The 14,931-nt window shown below is 39.4% G+C and overlaps 1 protein-coding gene across 1 annotated transcript in view; it reads right to left on the bottom strand.

The window, feature by feature from the left end:
- Window positions 1-3,054: 3,054 nt before the first annotated feature.
- Window positions 3,055-14,931, bottom strand: part of VPS13A (vacuolar protein sorting 13 homolog A) — a 116,863-nt gene continuing 104,986 nt past the window's right edge. The window contains exons 69-72 of the mRNA XM_034410198.3: window positions 8,539-8,624; window positions 7,833-7,956; window positions 5,475-5,549; window positions 3,055-5,027 (exon numbers count right to left, since the gene is read on the bottom strand). Coding sequence (XP_034266089.1) covers window positions 4,974-5,027; window positions 5,475-5,549; window positions 7,833-7,956; window positions 8,539-8,624 — 339 coding nt within the window. The 3' untranslated portion in view covers window positions 3,055-4,973. The remainder of the gene's footprint in view (window positions 5,028-5,474; window positions 5,550-7,832; window positions 7,957-8,538; window positions 8,625-14,931) is intronic.

Raw genomic sequence — 14,931 nt, forward strand, 5'->3', positions numbered from 1 at the left:
GAAATAATTGCTTGCATCTCCCTGTTAATTTAAAAAACAAAAAATGATTGAGCGGTGTATTAAAATGATTGACCCATCAACTATATTATGTAATTTGGTTTCCACAATCACATTTTTCCCGAGAATTTTTGTTTAATCTAGAAGAGAAACCTTCCCAATAAATATATCTGTCTACACAAGGCCATGAAAGTTGCTCCATGGTGATGATTATAAGAGCTGACTGATCATACTTTTCTTAAAAATTATCCACCTTACTAGCTTTTTTTCTGATTGGGAGTTAATGTGCATCTAAAATGTGCCTTTCTAAGAAGGCAATTTCTTCCTTCTTGTACAGCCTATCACTTTTCTTTTTTTGAATGACCACTTTACAAACCAAAACCAAAACACCCAAAAACAAAAAACCAAAGCAAAGTAAAGCAATAAAAAGCGTTGTATTCAGATAGCCCTCAACTTAGGTCCGGTTGCTTAGCAACCATCTGAAGTTACAACAGACTCCACAAAAGCTACTTACAACTAGGGTGTTTAGGGTGACCCGCTCCCTACTTCAGGTGGGGGTATGGGAAGATCCCTTACAGGGTCGAGCTGAGGATTTTGTACAATTCCTGCATGATAAAGTCGCTCAGATTCGGGAAGGCCTGGACTCCGATTGGGTAGATCCAGGGGAGGAGGCGGGGGCAGGTCTTGAGAGCGTTATCTGGGAAGAGTTTGACTCTGTGGCTCCTGAGGACGTGGACAGGATTCTGGGCAAGCTTAACGCTGCCACATGTTTATTGGACCCGTGTCCCTCCTGGTTGGTACTGGCCTCCCGGGAGGTTACACGAGACTGGCTCCAGGGGATTATAAATGCTTCTCTGAGTGAGGGTGTCTTTCCCGCCGCCTTGAAAGAGGCGGTTGTAAAGCCCCTCCTCAAGAAGCCTTCCCTGGACCCGGCTATATTATCAAATTATCGTCCAGTCTCCAATCTTCGCTTTGTTGCGAAGGTTGTTGAGAGTGTGGTGGCGCGACAACTACCCCGATACCTGGATGAAGTTGTCTATCTGGATCCGTTCCAATCGGGCTTCAGGTCACGATACAGCACGGAAATGGCATTGGTCGCGTTGGTGGATGATCTCTGGAGGGCTCGGGACAGAGGTTGCTCCTCTATCCTGGTCCTATTAGATCTCAGCGGCTTTTGATAACATCGACCATGATATCTTACTGCACCGGCTGGAAGGGTTAGGAATAGGGGGCACCGGTGGTTCTCCTCCTTCCTCTCTGACCGTTCGCAGTTTGTGTTGGCAGAGGGGCAGAGGTCGACCTCGAGGCACCTTATTTGTGGGGTGCCGCAAGGGTCAGTCCTCTCACCCCTTCTATTCAACATTTATGTAAAACCGCTAGGCGAGATCATAAGTGGTTTCCGGGTAAGTGTTCATCAGTATGCTGATGACGCACAGCTATATATCTCCACCCCAGACCACCCCAATGATGCCCTTGCTGTGATGTCCCATTGCCTGGAGGCCGTGCGGATCTGGATGGGGAGAAACAAGCTCAGACTCAACCCCTCCAAGACCTAGTGGCTGTGGCTTCCGGCGTCCCGGTATAGTCAGCTGGTACCATCACTTGGGTGACAATTGGGGATGAGATCTTGCTCCCCACAGAGAGGGCCCGCAACTTGGGTGTCCTCCTGGATTCACGGCTATCTTTAGAAGATCATTTGACAGCCGTGGCCAGGGGTGCCTTTTATCAGGTTCGCCTGATCCACCAGTTGCGTCCCTTTCTGGATCGGGGCACCTTGCACACGGTCACTCATGCCGTATGGACTACTGTAATGCTTTCTACATGGGGCTCCCCTTGAAAAGCACCCGGAGGCTCCAACTGGTCCAGAATGTAGCCGTGCAGGTGATTATGGGCTCAGCTCGTTGCGCCCATGTAACACCTCTCCTACACGAGCTGCACTGGCTCCCGGTGGTCTTCCGGGTGCGATTCAAGGTGTTAGTTATCACCTTTAAAGTGCTCCATGGCTTATGACCTGGGTACCTACGAGACCGTCTTTTGCCACCAATAACCTCCCACCAACCAGTTCATTCTCACAGGGAGGGACTACTCAGGGTACCGTCAAATTATGCCGACTGGCGACTCCCAGGGGGAGGGCCTTCTCTGTGATGGCTCCAACCCTTTGGAATGAACTGCCCCCTGAGATACAAAATATCCGTGATCTACGTGCTTTCCGCCGTGCCCTCAAAACCCTGATGTTCGTCCAAGTGGGGCTAAACATATGAACATGTGAATGTTTTTAAAATGTTATCTAATTTTAGGTTCTATTTAATTGGGCCAAACTATGTTATAATAATAATTTTAATTAGCAATTTTATGATGTTTGTGTATCTATATTTTTCTTGACTGTACACCGCCTTGAGTCCTACGGGAGAAGGGCGGTATAGAAATATAATAAATAAATAAATAATAAACTAGATTTCAAAGTTTAAATGTTGCCGCAGTCATAGACTGCATGTTTGGCGCTTAGCCACTGGCCACACTTATGGCAGTTTGCAGCATCCTGCAATATGTGACCATGATTCATGACTGTTTGCTGGAAAATGGCATTTACTTCTAATTTCCAGCAAAAAAATAATCCACAGCAAACAATGGATCTGCTTAATTAATGACTGTGGTGTTTGCTTAAGAACCCTGGTGTTTGCTTAATGACTGTCATGAAAAAGATTTTTAAAAATGGGTCTGGTTACCTGCTTTACAACTCTCACAATTTACAAGTATAATTGCCAGGCTTAATTATGGTCATAATTCAATAATTACGTGTAAATGAATTTTTCTACCTAAATATAGATTTGGTCTTGAAATAAGTATTCTTGGTTCTTTTCTCCTCTCAATCTAAGCCAATTTCTTCTCCTCCTTACATGGTCCTTCAGCAACATCCTTGAGTTACTGAATGAAATGCAGCCTAAATATCTAACAAAACATTTTACATATGTGCCTATTTGATAACTTTTAAAATAAATAGAGCAGATACGATGAGAAAATAAAAACTACATCTGAATAAGGTCAATTGAAACAGTGTAAAAGCTATATATGTATTTATTGTATATCTTTAAAGATGCTATGTAGTTGGCGTTTCTGTACAATTAATGCAGAGATTGAAAATGCTTAAGTGTGTGATGTGAAGTCAGAGACCCTGGATAGGTATCACAAACTTGAATCACACAATATAAATTATACTTTGGCATTTCTGATAATTTAATTTATAGGAGTTATATAAAGAAATAAAAGCTTGGAACAATGCAATGGGGGACAGTACTTTCCTCAAACAGTTACATAAAGCATATCAGAATATATTATAAATACATAACACATATTGTCACATTGGGCATGCCATTTACTTTATTCAGCTTTTACAACAAAGCTACAGTTTGATTAGTTTAAGCACCACTAGCAAAGACTAGTTTTCTTCCACCACAATCCTTCAAACAATCTGAAAAGAATATTCTGGCAGCAGACATTTACTGCATGCATCAAACTACTCAAATCTGTATTAGGCAATATATTTTATGTACATTTGCATTCCATTTCTCTTTCATGAAGTAGCCTCTGTCATAAAGGTGGGATAGGCAGTATTTATTTGCATAGTCTTAAAATAAACATTGTGCAATATTTTCCCCATCCTGATATTTGTGTGTGTGTGTGTGTGTGTGTGTGTGTGTGTGTGTGTGTGTGTGTGTGTGTATTTTGATATATGTTTTAACATTATTTTATTCAATATTCTGTAATGAGCCATGGTTTCCCGGTACACACACATCCCAAAATAGGGACATTCTTAGATAAAATCAGGCATGTATTACCACTTTGGATCCAAAGCTGAAACAGTACTTCAGAGTGGGAACAAAAACACACGGGTGCATTTTCCTGGAGTTCTCAGCAAGTCTAAAAGAAGACACAGCTTCTTTAAGGAGATGCCAACAGATGTGATAACAGGACATGTTCACTCTGAAACATGCTTTTGACTTCATATCCAAAATGTAACTCATTCCTAAATGAAAAACTATGATTCAAAGCTAATATAATACTTCAGAGCGGGCACAAAAACACATGCATTTTCCTGGTGGTCTTCAGCAAGCCAGAAAAAGTCAGTTTCTTTAAGGAGATCCTGACCTATGGGATATAAGCCCCATTCACTCTGAAACATGCTTTTGACTTCAAATCTCAAATACAGCTCATGCCTAAATGAACTAGTATTTTAAAACATGATGCTGTGCTGATAGTTTTCTGACTTCATTTTGACCATTCAAAAAATCACTAAAATTTCTTATTTAGTTTGATAGATATTTGCTTAATTGTGTGACAACAGAACATTTTGTTAATTTTTGTATTATATAAAAATGTGATTATTAAAAACGGTGTTACAGTACCATAAACTCCTTATCTGTATCAAAAATTAAATCACCTCATTATATACATATATATCTATATCTATTAGTAAACAAAAAGCTTCTCAAACAAAGCAAGGTCAGCAAGGTAATATCAGAATATCAGAACACTGCTGGTTAAATCAGTCTTCCTGAATTAAACTGAATTTCAGTGAATATTAATGGGATGTGTCAGTACAGCATTACCTTTAAATAAACACTGAACAAAAGGAGTTATGAGCAGGGAAGAACCTGATTACTACATCATAAGACTGCTCAGATGTTTGGTTTTGTTGATTACGTGGCAGATCTAAAAATAAAACCAATTTAGTTTAGATTTAAACCATTATTATTTATAAATACAAAATCAAATAAGCCACATTTCAATAGCAGCTTTCAGCAACAGAGTGCTGGTGCCTATTAATAAAACTGATCTTTTTTGCTCAATAGTATAGAAGGTTCAAAAACAATTGATTTAAATACACAAAATTATGGTGTCAATCTCTTTGTATTTAAATAATGTCACATGCATTGAAGTATAAAAACAACTACAATGTTCTGATTTTCTTCAACTTGTCATAGTTTTGGTTGACTCTCCTTTACTTTTTCTTCCAGCTTAGAGAGGATCCACTGTGGAAATTAAAAAGAAATTTGAACAAACGTAAGTTAAAGCAAAAGTGATTTAATTAATACAAATGGGGGCAAATTTACAAATTAATAAAGCATAGAGCTAAACACTGAACAATTCATGTGATGTCATGAATCTCATAGTTAACATCACTGTGAATCACCTCGTTAAGCCACACTTGGATGAAAACAGCTTTTCTGAGAAATGTTACACCCAGCCTTGCTGTTTCTACTATGAAAAATTTGATATCAGGGTTATGCAATCTGGGCACTTCAGATCTATCTACAACTCCCAGCATCACTAAGAAGCACCTTAAAAGAGCAATGGGAATTGCAATTCACCAACATTTGAAGTACTTATTCACTATCCACATATTGTACATTACATTCAGTTGATTCCTTCAAACCAGGATATTAATATATTATGTAGTAATAGCATTTCATATTCACCTTTGCATCTTCTGGTGTTCTAAAATTAATTATTTTTCCAAATTCTTTGGCATGAAATACAGACTTCACTCGTTCCTGAAATAAACAAGCAAACAAATACAGTTGTGCATTAAAAGCAAATTGCCAAATACCTGACAGCACTATTTTTTTCCATTCCAGGAAAGGATTCACAAGTTATATAATGAAATTAGTATTAATTTAAAATGTCTTTTAGGTTTTGCAGATCTCCACCCCCATCCCAAAAACAACCTGTGACTGGCTCTCAAATGTAAACTTTTTTCCTGACCATTTAGTGTTCAGGGGGGGGATGAGCAGCATCTACTGTAACTGCTGCAGTTAGAGCCAAAGATGCCTCATCAGAAACCTTCTTAACCCGATACCCTCAAATGTGTTGGATTTCAGCTGGTTTTGCACAGCTGGAGACCACTAGTTTGGAAAGAGTTGCTATGTGGAAGACAAAATCTCTTTAAGACAGCAGACTACAGAAGACTGTTCTGCAACAGGGTGTGACCCTTGTATGTAGACATTTTGCCAGTCGTTATATTTTAAATAAATAAGCTAAAGGTTTCATATAAAGTTTAGTAAAACAATAAATTAAATATTTAATATTGTACAAGATGAATTTTAAGTACAGCTATTTAAATCTTTTTTGAGAGTACTGATTGAGAAAGGTTCCCAAATGCAGTTGCAAAAGTACTCTGTTAATAGGACAACGGGGGGAGGGAGTACTAAATATGTGAAGGAGAATCCTATCATTTTATTCATTGTTCTGGCATGTTAAACGCTTGCGTTTATCTCAAGAAGTCCTGTTTGGCATGGGAAAGTTTCTGCATTGTGATTTATGCAATGACCTAAATGCTCTTAAATGAAAAAAGGTTAATTACTAAAGCATCTTTTTTGTATGTAACATACAGATAATGTTTGACAGTCTCTGTCTCTGAAAGGAGCCTCATTTCGGAGTGGCAACCGTTCATAGGATAGCACCATATTGCCTAGTTGAGAGACAGAGCTTTCCTTCTCCAATGCGGCTCCAGAGCTCTACAAAAGTTAAGGGAGTGACTCAGTAGTGGGTTGCAAAAGCCGTTGCTACCGGTGTGCTAGTGCGCGCGGGCAGACCCTCCCACCGTAGCTACCGGTTCACCGATCCGGGTAGAACTGGTAGCAACCCACCACTGGAGTGACTGGGTGTAGAACCCTCTGGAGTGAGAAACTTGCCCAAGTCCTACAGGGATGGGGGGGATATAGGCGGGGGGGGAGCGTTGCAGTTTCCTGTGGTCAGTTGTAAGGGAGATTCCACCCAAATTTTGTGCACATGACCATGAGGGTGCAATGGCCTTAACTTTGAAATTGGGTTGTAAGTAGCTTTTGGGGGGATCCACTGTATCTTCCAGTCATAAGCTAAGGACAATCTATATGCATGGAAATAAGAGTAACAGAAAATGGATAATTCCAGGGTAATGGAATGATGTTTGCTTCTTGGCCAGACCAGAACTACAAGGTACACATCCAGAGGAAAGAAATGGTGAAAAAGACTGTCTTCCAGCAAGCAACTTTTCTATGGTACTGAGCAAGGACAGAAGGCAACAATAGTAATAGTGAATTGTAATCAATAGAACAAACAAATGAAACTCAAGCTCCATGAAAAAATATATACATTTAAAATAACATGTCCTTTATTGGCTAATAATAGCTAAGTATTATTCATAGAAAAATTGCTTACTATTATACTAATATAATATTTATATTATAAATATAATTATTTGAATGTTAATCAAGTATCATATGTTTTGCTCCATAAGATGCGCTCCCTCCCCCCAAAGTGGGTGGAAATGTCTGCGTCTTATGGAGTGAATATGGACGGCAGGCAGCAGTGGTGAACGGTGGCTTAGATCCCTGCTGCCTGGAACAGCTGATTGGCGGTATTCTGGGAGGCCAATCAGCTGCTTGGTGGCAAAGGCTCAGCGTTCCTCGGCAGAGGCAGCGGACACAGAGGAGGCAGCAATAGTAGCGTTTCCAGTCAGGCCAGCCTGCTGATTGACGGGGTTACGGGAGGCCGGGATCCAACCATTGCTCTGCTGACCGGTGGTGGTGGGCGCAATGGAGCAGAGCCCTGATGAGCCACATGCTGGGGCTGCAATAATGTGCTTAAGCTGACCAGACTGTTTGCTGTTAGGACGCTAGCCAGATGAATACTGGATGGTGGTTGAACTGCTGGAGGCGTGGCCAGGCGGAGGGGCATGGACCCCTCCTACAAAAGACACTGGGAGGCAAAGGCAGATGGGTTTTTTTTTTTGTTTTCCTCCTCTAAGCCTAGATACGGTAGTTGTTTTGTTCCATCTCTACCATCCATAACTTTACCTTTGCTTCAATGCGCAATCTTCGTCCATCAACAATGAATGGTTTCTTGGTAAATTCATCGTACGTGTACTGCCATTCACATGTTAACTGTCCAAACGTACCTCTTGTCACAAACAATATGCCACTGTATACAAATATAGGACAAATAATTAAAACAAATATAATTATATAACTTTTTTTTTTGAGAAAAATGTTTAAGTAGCCTTCAATATCATATAACATCCAGTTTAAAATTCTGTCAATTTCAGTCTTTTACTTTTTCATCTTAGCATTTTCCCACAAGTATAGGGTCCACTTTTATTTGGCTCAACCAAAAAATTATAAAAAATGAAGCCTGATGGCAATCAAAATTGCTGCACACACTTCATCTTTAAGTCCTATCTACTGTATTTAATTCCAAATTCACTTTCATGCTTAAAAGAAATCAATTTTGTCCATCACAAAATTATTTTTACTCTAATTTAAAGTAAATTGAGGGCTAATTACAATCCAGATGTTCATAATAACTGTAATTTTAATAGCTGGAAATCTGTTATTCCTTTCATCACTTCCCTGCCTCACCCTTCCCCGTTTTTGGCATAGAAAACCCGAAGACAAGAACTATCTTTCTACTCACATTTCTAAGTTGTTTTGGGAACCATTTTGATTACAGAGTGCACATAAATGCTTTGTTTAAAATAAGAAAGTAATACTGGAGGAATCTTACCTTTTTGTAACCATTAATAAATCTGTATTATTAACCATTGCATGTGTAAAGTATCGCAGTTTTGCAAATCTTCCATTTTCAATATTCTAAAAGAAAAAAAAGTTGTAGAGTTCCCTAAAATATAGCATCTTAATTTTGAGAAAAAGATTTACACTGTATCAGATATTAAAACCTTATACAAATATGTATGAACTTCATACTTTTAGTACTCTGAGTATCTATTATGAGCAAATAGCTCTCTCTTCACTATCTTTATCTTGCCTCTCCCTATCTGCTGGCCATTAAATCACATGCCACATAATTATTAGTTGTTCTGAAATATCATATGCAAAATGGCATTATTTCAAAAATAATTAATGGACTATCCTGAGACAATTGACACACTTAAAATCTCTATTTTTCAGGTTATATGAATTTTAAACCAGTAAAGGTATCTTGAATTAACACAGCATTATTCAAAATAAAGAATAGATTCCATTCTTCTTGAGGAAGCTCTCATACCAAATGAAACAAAAGCAAAATAAGTGTGAGGATCCTGTGCTTTCATACCTTTGTTTCCAAAATTATATGTTTAAAAGTCTAAACAGTGATTTGTATGTAGGCTGAATAACTTAAGATATTAAGATAGTTTGCTCATTATATTCAAGAATAATAATAAAAAAACAAACACCTTCTGTGTTGAGTATAATGCTGTCTCCCATTAAAGGGGATTTTTTTTCTTATTAATGAATCATTATCCATCCCTCAAGTCACATAGTATCCTGAGCTTAAAGACGTATACACTGTATAAAAATTTAATGATAGTGATGTATTCATATCTAGCATATTTACATTTTTGAAATGGTTTAATAATTTTGATGTTTCTTTGAATGAATATAAACATTCAATTTTAGTATTTGTTTTGGTATTTATAAATTTCTTTCTCAACTAATCCATCAAAGGAATTCTTCTATTAAAATAAAATTCTACTTTTATAACCATAGCAGTTGAATCAGAAAAAAAAATGGTTATGAATAGTGAAAGGCATATGGCATGGTGAAAGCATCAACACAAGGGCTGCATGCACACGCCTAGCAAAAGAATTCAGGAAACAGCAATGAAAAGAGCTGATTTAATATTCTTGCTAGTGAGCTTCCAAACAGGTCTTGTAGGTTTATCTTGAGATCTGGATAGATTCATAGTATAGTAAGAACGCCTGGCCCCAAACCATTTAGGAATTTAAAGCACTAAGACATAGTTCTGAAAAGTCCCTGGCAATAGTAAACCTAATACAAAGTAGGTCATATCCTCAGATAAAACAAGGAGCTGTATTCTTCATAAGTCAGAGCTTCTGAATCATCAAAAGACCTGTATGTATGAATACAATAATTTAATTTAAACATAGCCAGATCATGTGTGACTTTAGGAAACATGCCTTCTCTGGATAAGGTTAAAGCTGTGTCATCAATCTGATCAGATCAAAGTACTTGCTATCTACACAATCTGATTCATTAAAGTAATAAATATAAAAATACCCTCAAATATGAATATTTAGAGAGGGGAAGGGAGATATATATCTGGAACCAGTGATACATCTATATCTAGATCTGATTTTCTCCAGCCTTTACCAGAACTAGAACTATTATACACTACCCTTTTACCAGAACTATTTCAATGTTTCATGTATTGCATTTATGTAATACACTTAATGATCACATTGCTTCAAATCCTAACGTATCTTCTTAAAGATATTTCTCCTATATTTTTGCACATGGACTAAACAACAGTGGATGACTATAATGACCATCTACCATCTCATATCCAATTTTTAAAAAGTGCAATTATCTCCAATTACATATTATTTTTTTAAAAATGTACTTCTAAAATGTACACATAGGATAATAGGAAACTGATTTTAATATATTAAGAAAAATGTTCAAATAAACAAAATGGATGTATCAATATTACAAGTTGAATTCAACTCAAGGAGATTTTCCCTCAAAATTCACATTACAAATCTTTTGGAAATGTATATGCTGCTTTCTTCAAAGACGTGTCTTTTTACTGCCAGAGAAATGGAGAGACGGACCCTTGTAAGATTTTCTGCTTGAGGGACTAAAATCATTAGAACTGCTTTTGATACTTTTTGACATAGCTTTATCTTTGCCCTGTAGATTTTGCAGCTAACTTTTTTTTAGATATATGCTCTCTTTTATATTTTCAAACTGGGTTGAAAATGAATTGGAATGATATACTTAATGTGGTGAACAGCTGAACAATTGATAGGAGCTCTACAGTAGGTTGTTATTTTCGTAAATAAAGATCTGTTTTAGCAAACCCTCTCACCTTTTCCTGTTTGGCACTGAATGTATTGTAATTTATTGATTTATTTAGAAATACACATATGCATCTAATGTAACACTAATAAATTCAGAAATGATCTACCAATCTGGCATTACATATGTTCAATGTCCCCTTTGAAAATGAAAATCCAACTGAAAAATTCCACTGTAGTGCTGGTTGTCCTGTAAAATAAAAGAAACACTTGCCCTGTAAAAGAAATGTCCTGGTTCACGGGATAACGTATTTTCCCCGAATGAAACTATTTATCAATAAACAGTTATGTTAATTTGTCAGATAGCTGCAAAAGGGACCCTATAAAGTTACCTGCTATGGCAGATCTCCAAATACGGTACACGCAGGCCTCTGAAGTTAGCTGCTAGGACAATCAGATCACCAAAGAGGGTTCGTAACTTTGTTTGCACTTGCCCCTTAATATGCATATAATTATGTATTTTCTTACAATTACAGTATATCCTTAAAGTCAGGAAGTTGTCTTTTTCTTATCATATTTTACAGTTAAATTTCTATCTTGCATTATAGCAGCTTTTTCTAAACACTGAATCTTTTGAAGCTCTTTATGAATAGATAATAACATCAGGCCATAAAGGAAGTATTATTGTCACTGTGGTCCATTTGCTTGTCCTCTCTCTTTGGATTGAATCATTACACCAATTGGAACAACTGAAAAAGCAAGTGGAAATCAATGCTACTTTCTCTTAGTTTTGTCAAAGTTATTGTTAGCATAAGGGTTGTACAAACAGTATAGTAAAAATTTATAATCTGGAGGCTCCCTCAGTTACATTCTGAGACAATATCAGAAAATAGACCACAGCCTGGTGTAAAGCATAACAATAAGGGTAAGGGGAAATGTTATGAATATTATAAATTTCGTGATTTAGAGAATCCAATTCTCTGCCTGGTTCCATCTCTACTGCTTTTAAAAATCTTAAGACCTCAGAGATATATAAACACTTATCCCCTTTGCTTTAAAAGAAAATGAGCAGCCAGTATGCAAAATTGTTATTTTTTTTTTTTATTTCAAAGACTACAAGCTATATTTCAACTTCAAAGACACCAAACATAGCAGTTCCCTACCTGTGGAGCCTTGGTGTTTTCTGAGCTTTGTATTTTGCTTACAGACATTTCATTATCTGACTAGGTAACATCAGTGCTAGTGAGTGTGGGTTTGCTTCCTGTTTATATACCGTAGCTTGCCCTATCGGTATTGGGGTGTGTGTGTGTGTGTGTGTGTGTGTGTGTGTGTGTGTGTGTGTGTAGTTTTTTCCTTAGCAGTTCCTTGATTAGAGTATTGTTTTCTTAAGAATTGGTCTTCTTAAGTAAACCAAAAGACCCAATAGTGCAAGAAAAAATAGGGTTCATCTATATCATACAGTATGGACTACAACAGCCACTATATACTGTAGGATAGGCAGGCAGAAGACTACAGAGTGCATCAATGAACACCAACTAATAATCAGAAGACACCATGAAAACTCCTTAAACTCACAACACAGAGATAGACTCAACCATAGTTGCAATTGGAAAACTGAGCATTCAAGAACAATCTAAATATAAACACACTAGGAATTCCTGGAAGCTTGACATTCAGAAAAATCAGCCACCAATAGATACATAGAGATAAACCACATTTACACACCACTCAAAAAAGAATTAAAAACTAAGAAGGGAACAAAAAGACAAAACCACATTCTCTGCAGCAGTGAAAACCACAAAAAGCAGGGACTAATATCAGACAAAGAAGCAAGCAAACAAACAAACAGAAAACAATACTCTAATCAACTAACTGCCAGAAAGAATATTCCCCCCACCCCCCAAATCACTGGCAGGGATGCCACTGACATATCACTTAGCTACCTTAAGGTCTGCATGAGATCCGTGGCAAAAGGCTTTGCAAATGGAGAGGACTTTCCTCCGTTTGTAAAGCCCTTTGCCACAGATCTGGTACAGGATTCAGTTTGCAGAGAACAGAGACCTAAAGTACTGTAGTGCGAGAACAGAGACCTAAAGTACCTGTAGTGTGTGTGAAATCTTGCGTTACTGATCTCGCATGATCTTGAACGCTTTTCGTGATGATCTGGAATGGCGCATTCCATCTGGAATGGAATGTTTGACTAGAGATGGGAACGGCGCAAAAAGCATTTGCAAGTTAATAGGAAGCTTGAAACAATGTTATTTTGCTGCCCCAAAATCTCGTCAGCTTGCAAATGCTTTTCACATTGAGATTGGAAGGAAACCACGGCAGAGAAGATGGAAAGGAACCAGCTTGCTAGATCTTCACAAGGTAAGTGACCCAGCATGGCAGGATGGGGGAGCAATTGTGGGGACCTCAGGGGAGGGAGCACGATTATCTTGGTCAGGGGGGGCCTTGGGTGGTCTAAAGCAGGTGACCTGTTCCATCACTAGGTCCCCATAGCCTTCCCCACCCTAAGATACCTCATGTGCACGTAACAACCCGTGCATTCAATTAGCGAATGCATCGGTGAAAGCAGGGACTGATCCCGTTCCTTTGACGTGAATCACTCCAACGAATCTTCGGATTACGAATGTTATTGCCAGGCTTCATTACATTCGTAACTCAAGGACTACTAGTATATAAACAGAAAAACCAAACCCCGCACACACTAGCAATGATGAGTTGGGGGTGAGAGACACCGTACTATGGTGGTTCTCCTCCTTTTTCTCCGACCGGTCACAGTCTGTGTTGGCAGGGGGGAAGAGGTCGACCCTAAGGCCCCTCATATGGGGGGTGCCACAAGGGTCGGTCCTCTCGCCCCTTTTGTTCACATTTATGTAAAGCCGCTGGGCGAGATCATCCGTGGTTTCGGGGTGAAGTACCACCAGTACGCTGACAACACTCAGTTGTACATCTCCACCCCGGACTACCCCAATGATGCCCTTGAAGTGATGTCCCGGTGCCTGGAGGCCGTGCGGATCTGGATGGGGAGAAACAGGCTCAGGCTCAACCCATCCAAGACCGAGTGGCTGTGGTTTCCGACGTCCCGATATAGTCAGTTGGCACCATTACTGACTATAGGGGGCGAATCGCTGGCCCCCACGGAGAGGGCTCGCAACTTGGGCGTCTTCCTGGATTCACGGCTGCCTTTAGAAGAGCATTTGACGGCCGTGACCGGAAGGATTTTTCATCAGGTCCGCCTGATTCACCAGTTGCATCCCTTTCTAGATCGGGACTCCTTACACACAGTCACTCATGCCCTCGTCACCTCCCGCCTGTTGCAACGCTCTCTACTTGGGGCTTCCCTTGAGGAGCACCCGGAGGCTCCAGCTGGTGCAGAGTGCGGCCACGCGGATGGTTATGGGAGTGACGTGGCGTTCCCATGTAACACCTCTCCTGCGCGAGCTGCACTGGCTCCCGGTGGTCTTCCGGGTGCGCTTCAAGGTTTTGGTTATCACCTTTAGAGTGCTCCATGGCTTAGGACCTGGTTATTTACGGGACCGCCTGCTACCACCAATAGCCTCCCACCAGCCGGTACGCTCTCATAGAGAGGGGCTCCTCTGGGTGCCGTCGGCCAAACAATGTCGACTGGTGGCCCCCAGGGGGAGAGCCTTCTCTGTGGGGGCACCTACTATCTGGAATGAGCTCCCCCCGGAGATACGGAAGATCCCGGATCTGCGCGATGTCAGCGTCTCAGCGTTGACATAGAAAAGGGAGATAAAGCCTGAACTTTTGCCTGCTAAATCCCTTTGAAGCTTCTGTCGCGCTCTCAAGACCTTTTTATTCCATCAAGCCGGCCTGGCCTAAATCTTTCCCCTTTAAAATGTAAATTTTAATTTGTTTTTAAAATTATTGGGTGTTTTAAATTTGTCTCGGCCAAATTGTTTAATTCGGTTTTATTCTGTTTTTAAATTTTGTATTTATGTGTTTTATTCTGTGGCTGTTCACTGCCCTGAGTCCTTCGGGAGTAGGGCGGTATATAAATCCAATAAATGAAATGAAATGAAATGAAATGAATGATGTTACCTAGTCAGGGGATGAAATGTCTACCAGGAAACAATCAAGCTCAGAAAGCACCAAGGACCCTACAGTTCAAC

This window comes from Pantherophis guttatus, chromosome 2 (genome assembly GCF_059756535.1).
Source record: "Pantherophis guttatus breed Tessera chromosome 2, ASM5975653v1, whole genome shotgun sequence".
Taxonomy (NCBI): Eukaryota; Metazoa; Chordata; class Lepidosauria; order Squamata; family Colubridae; genus Pantherophis; species Pantherophis guttatus.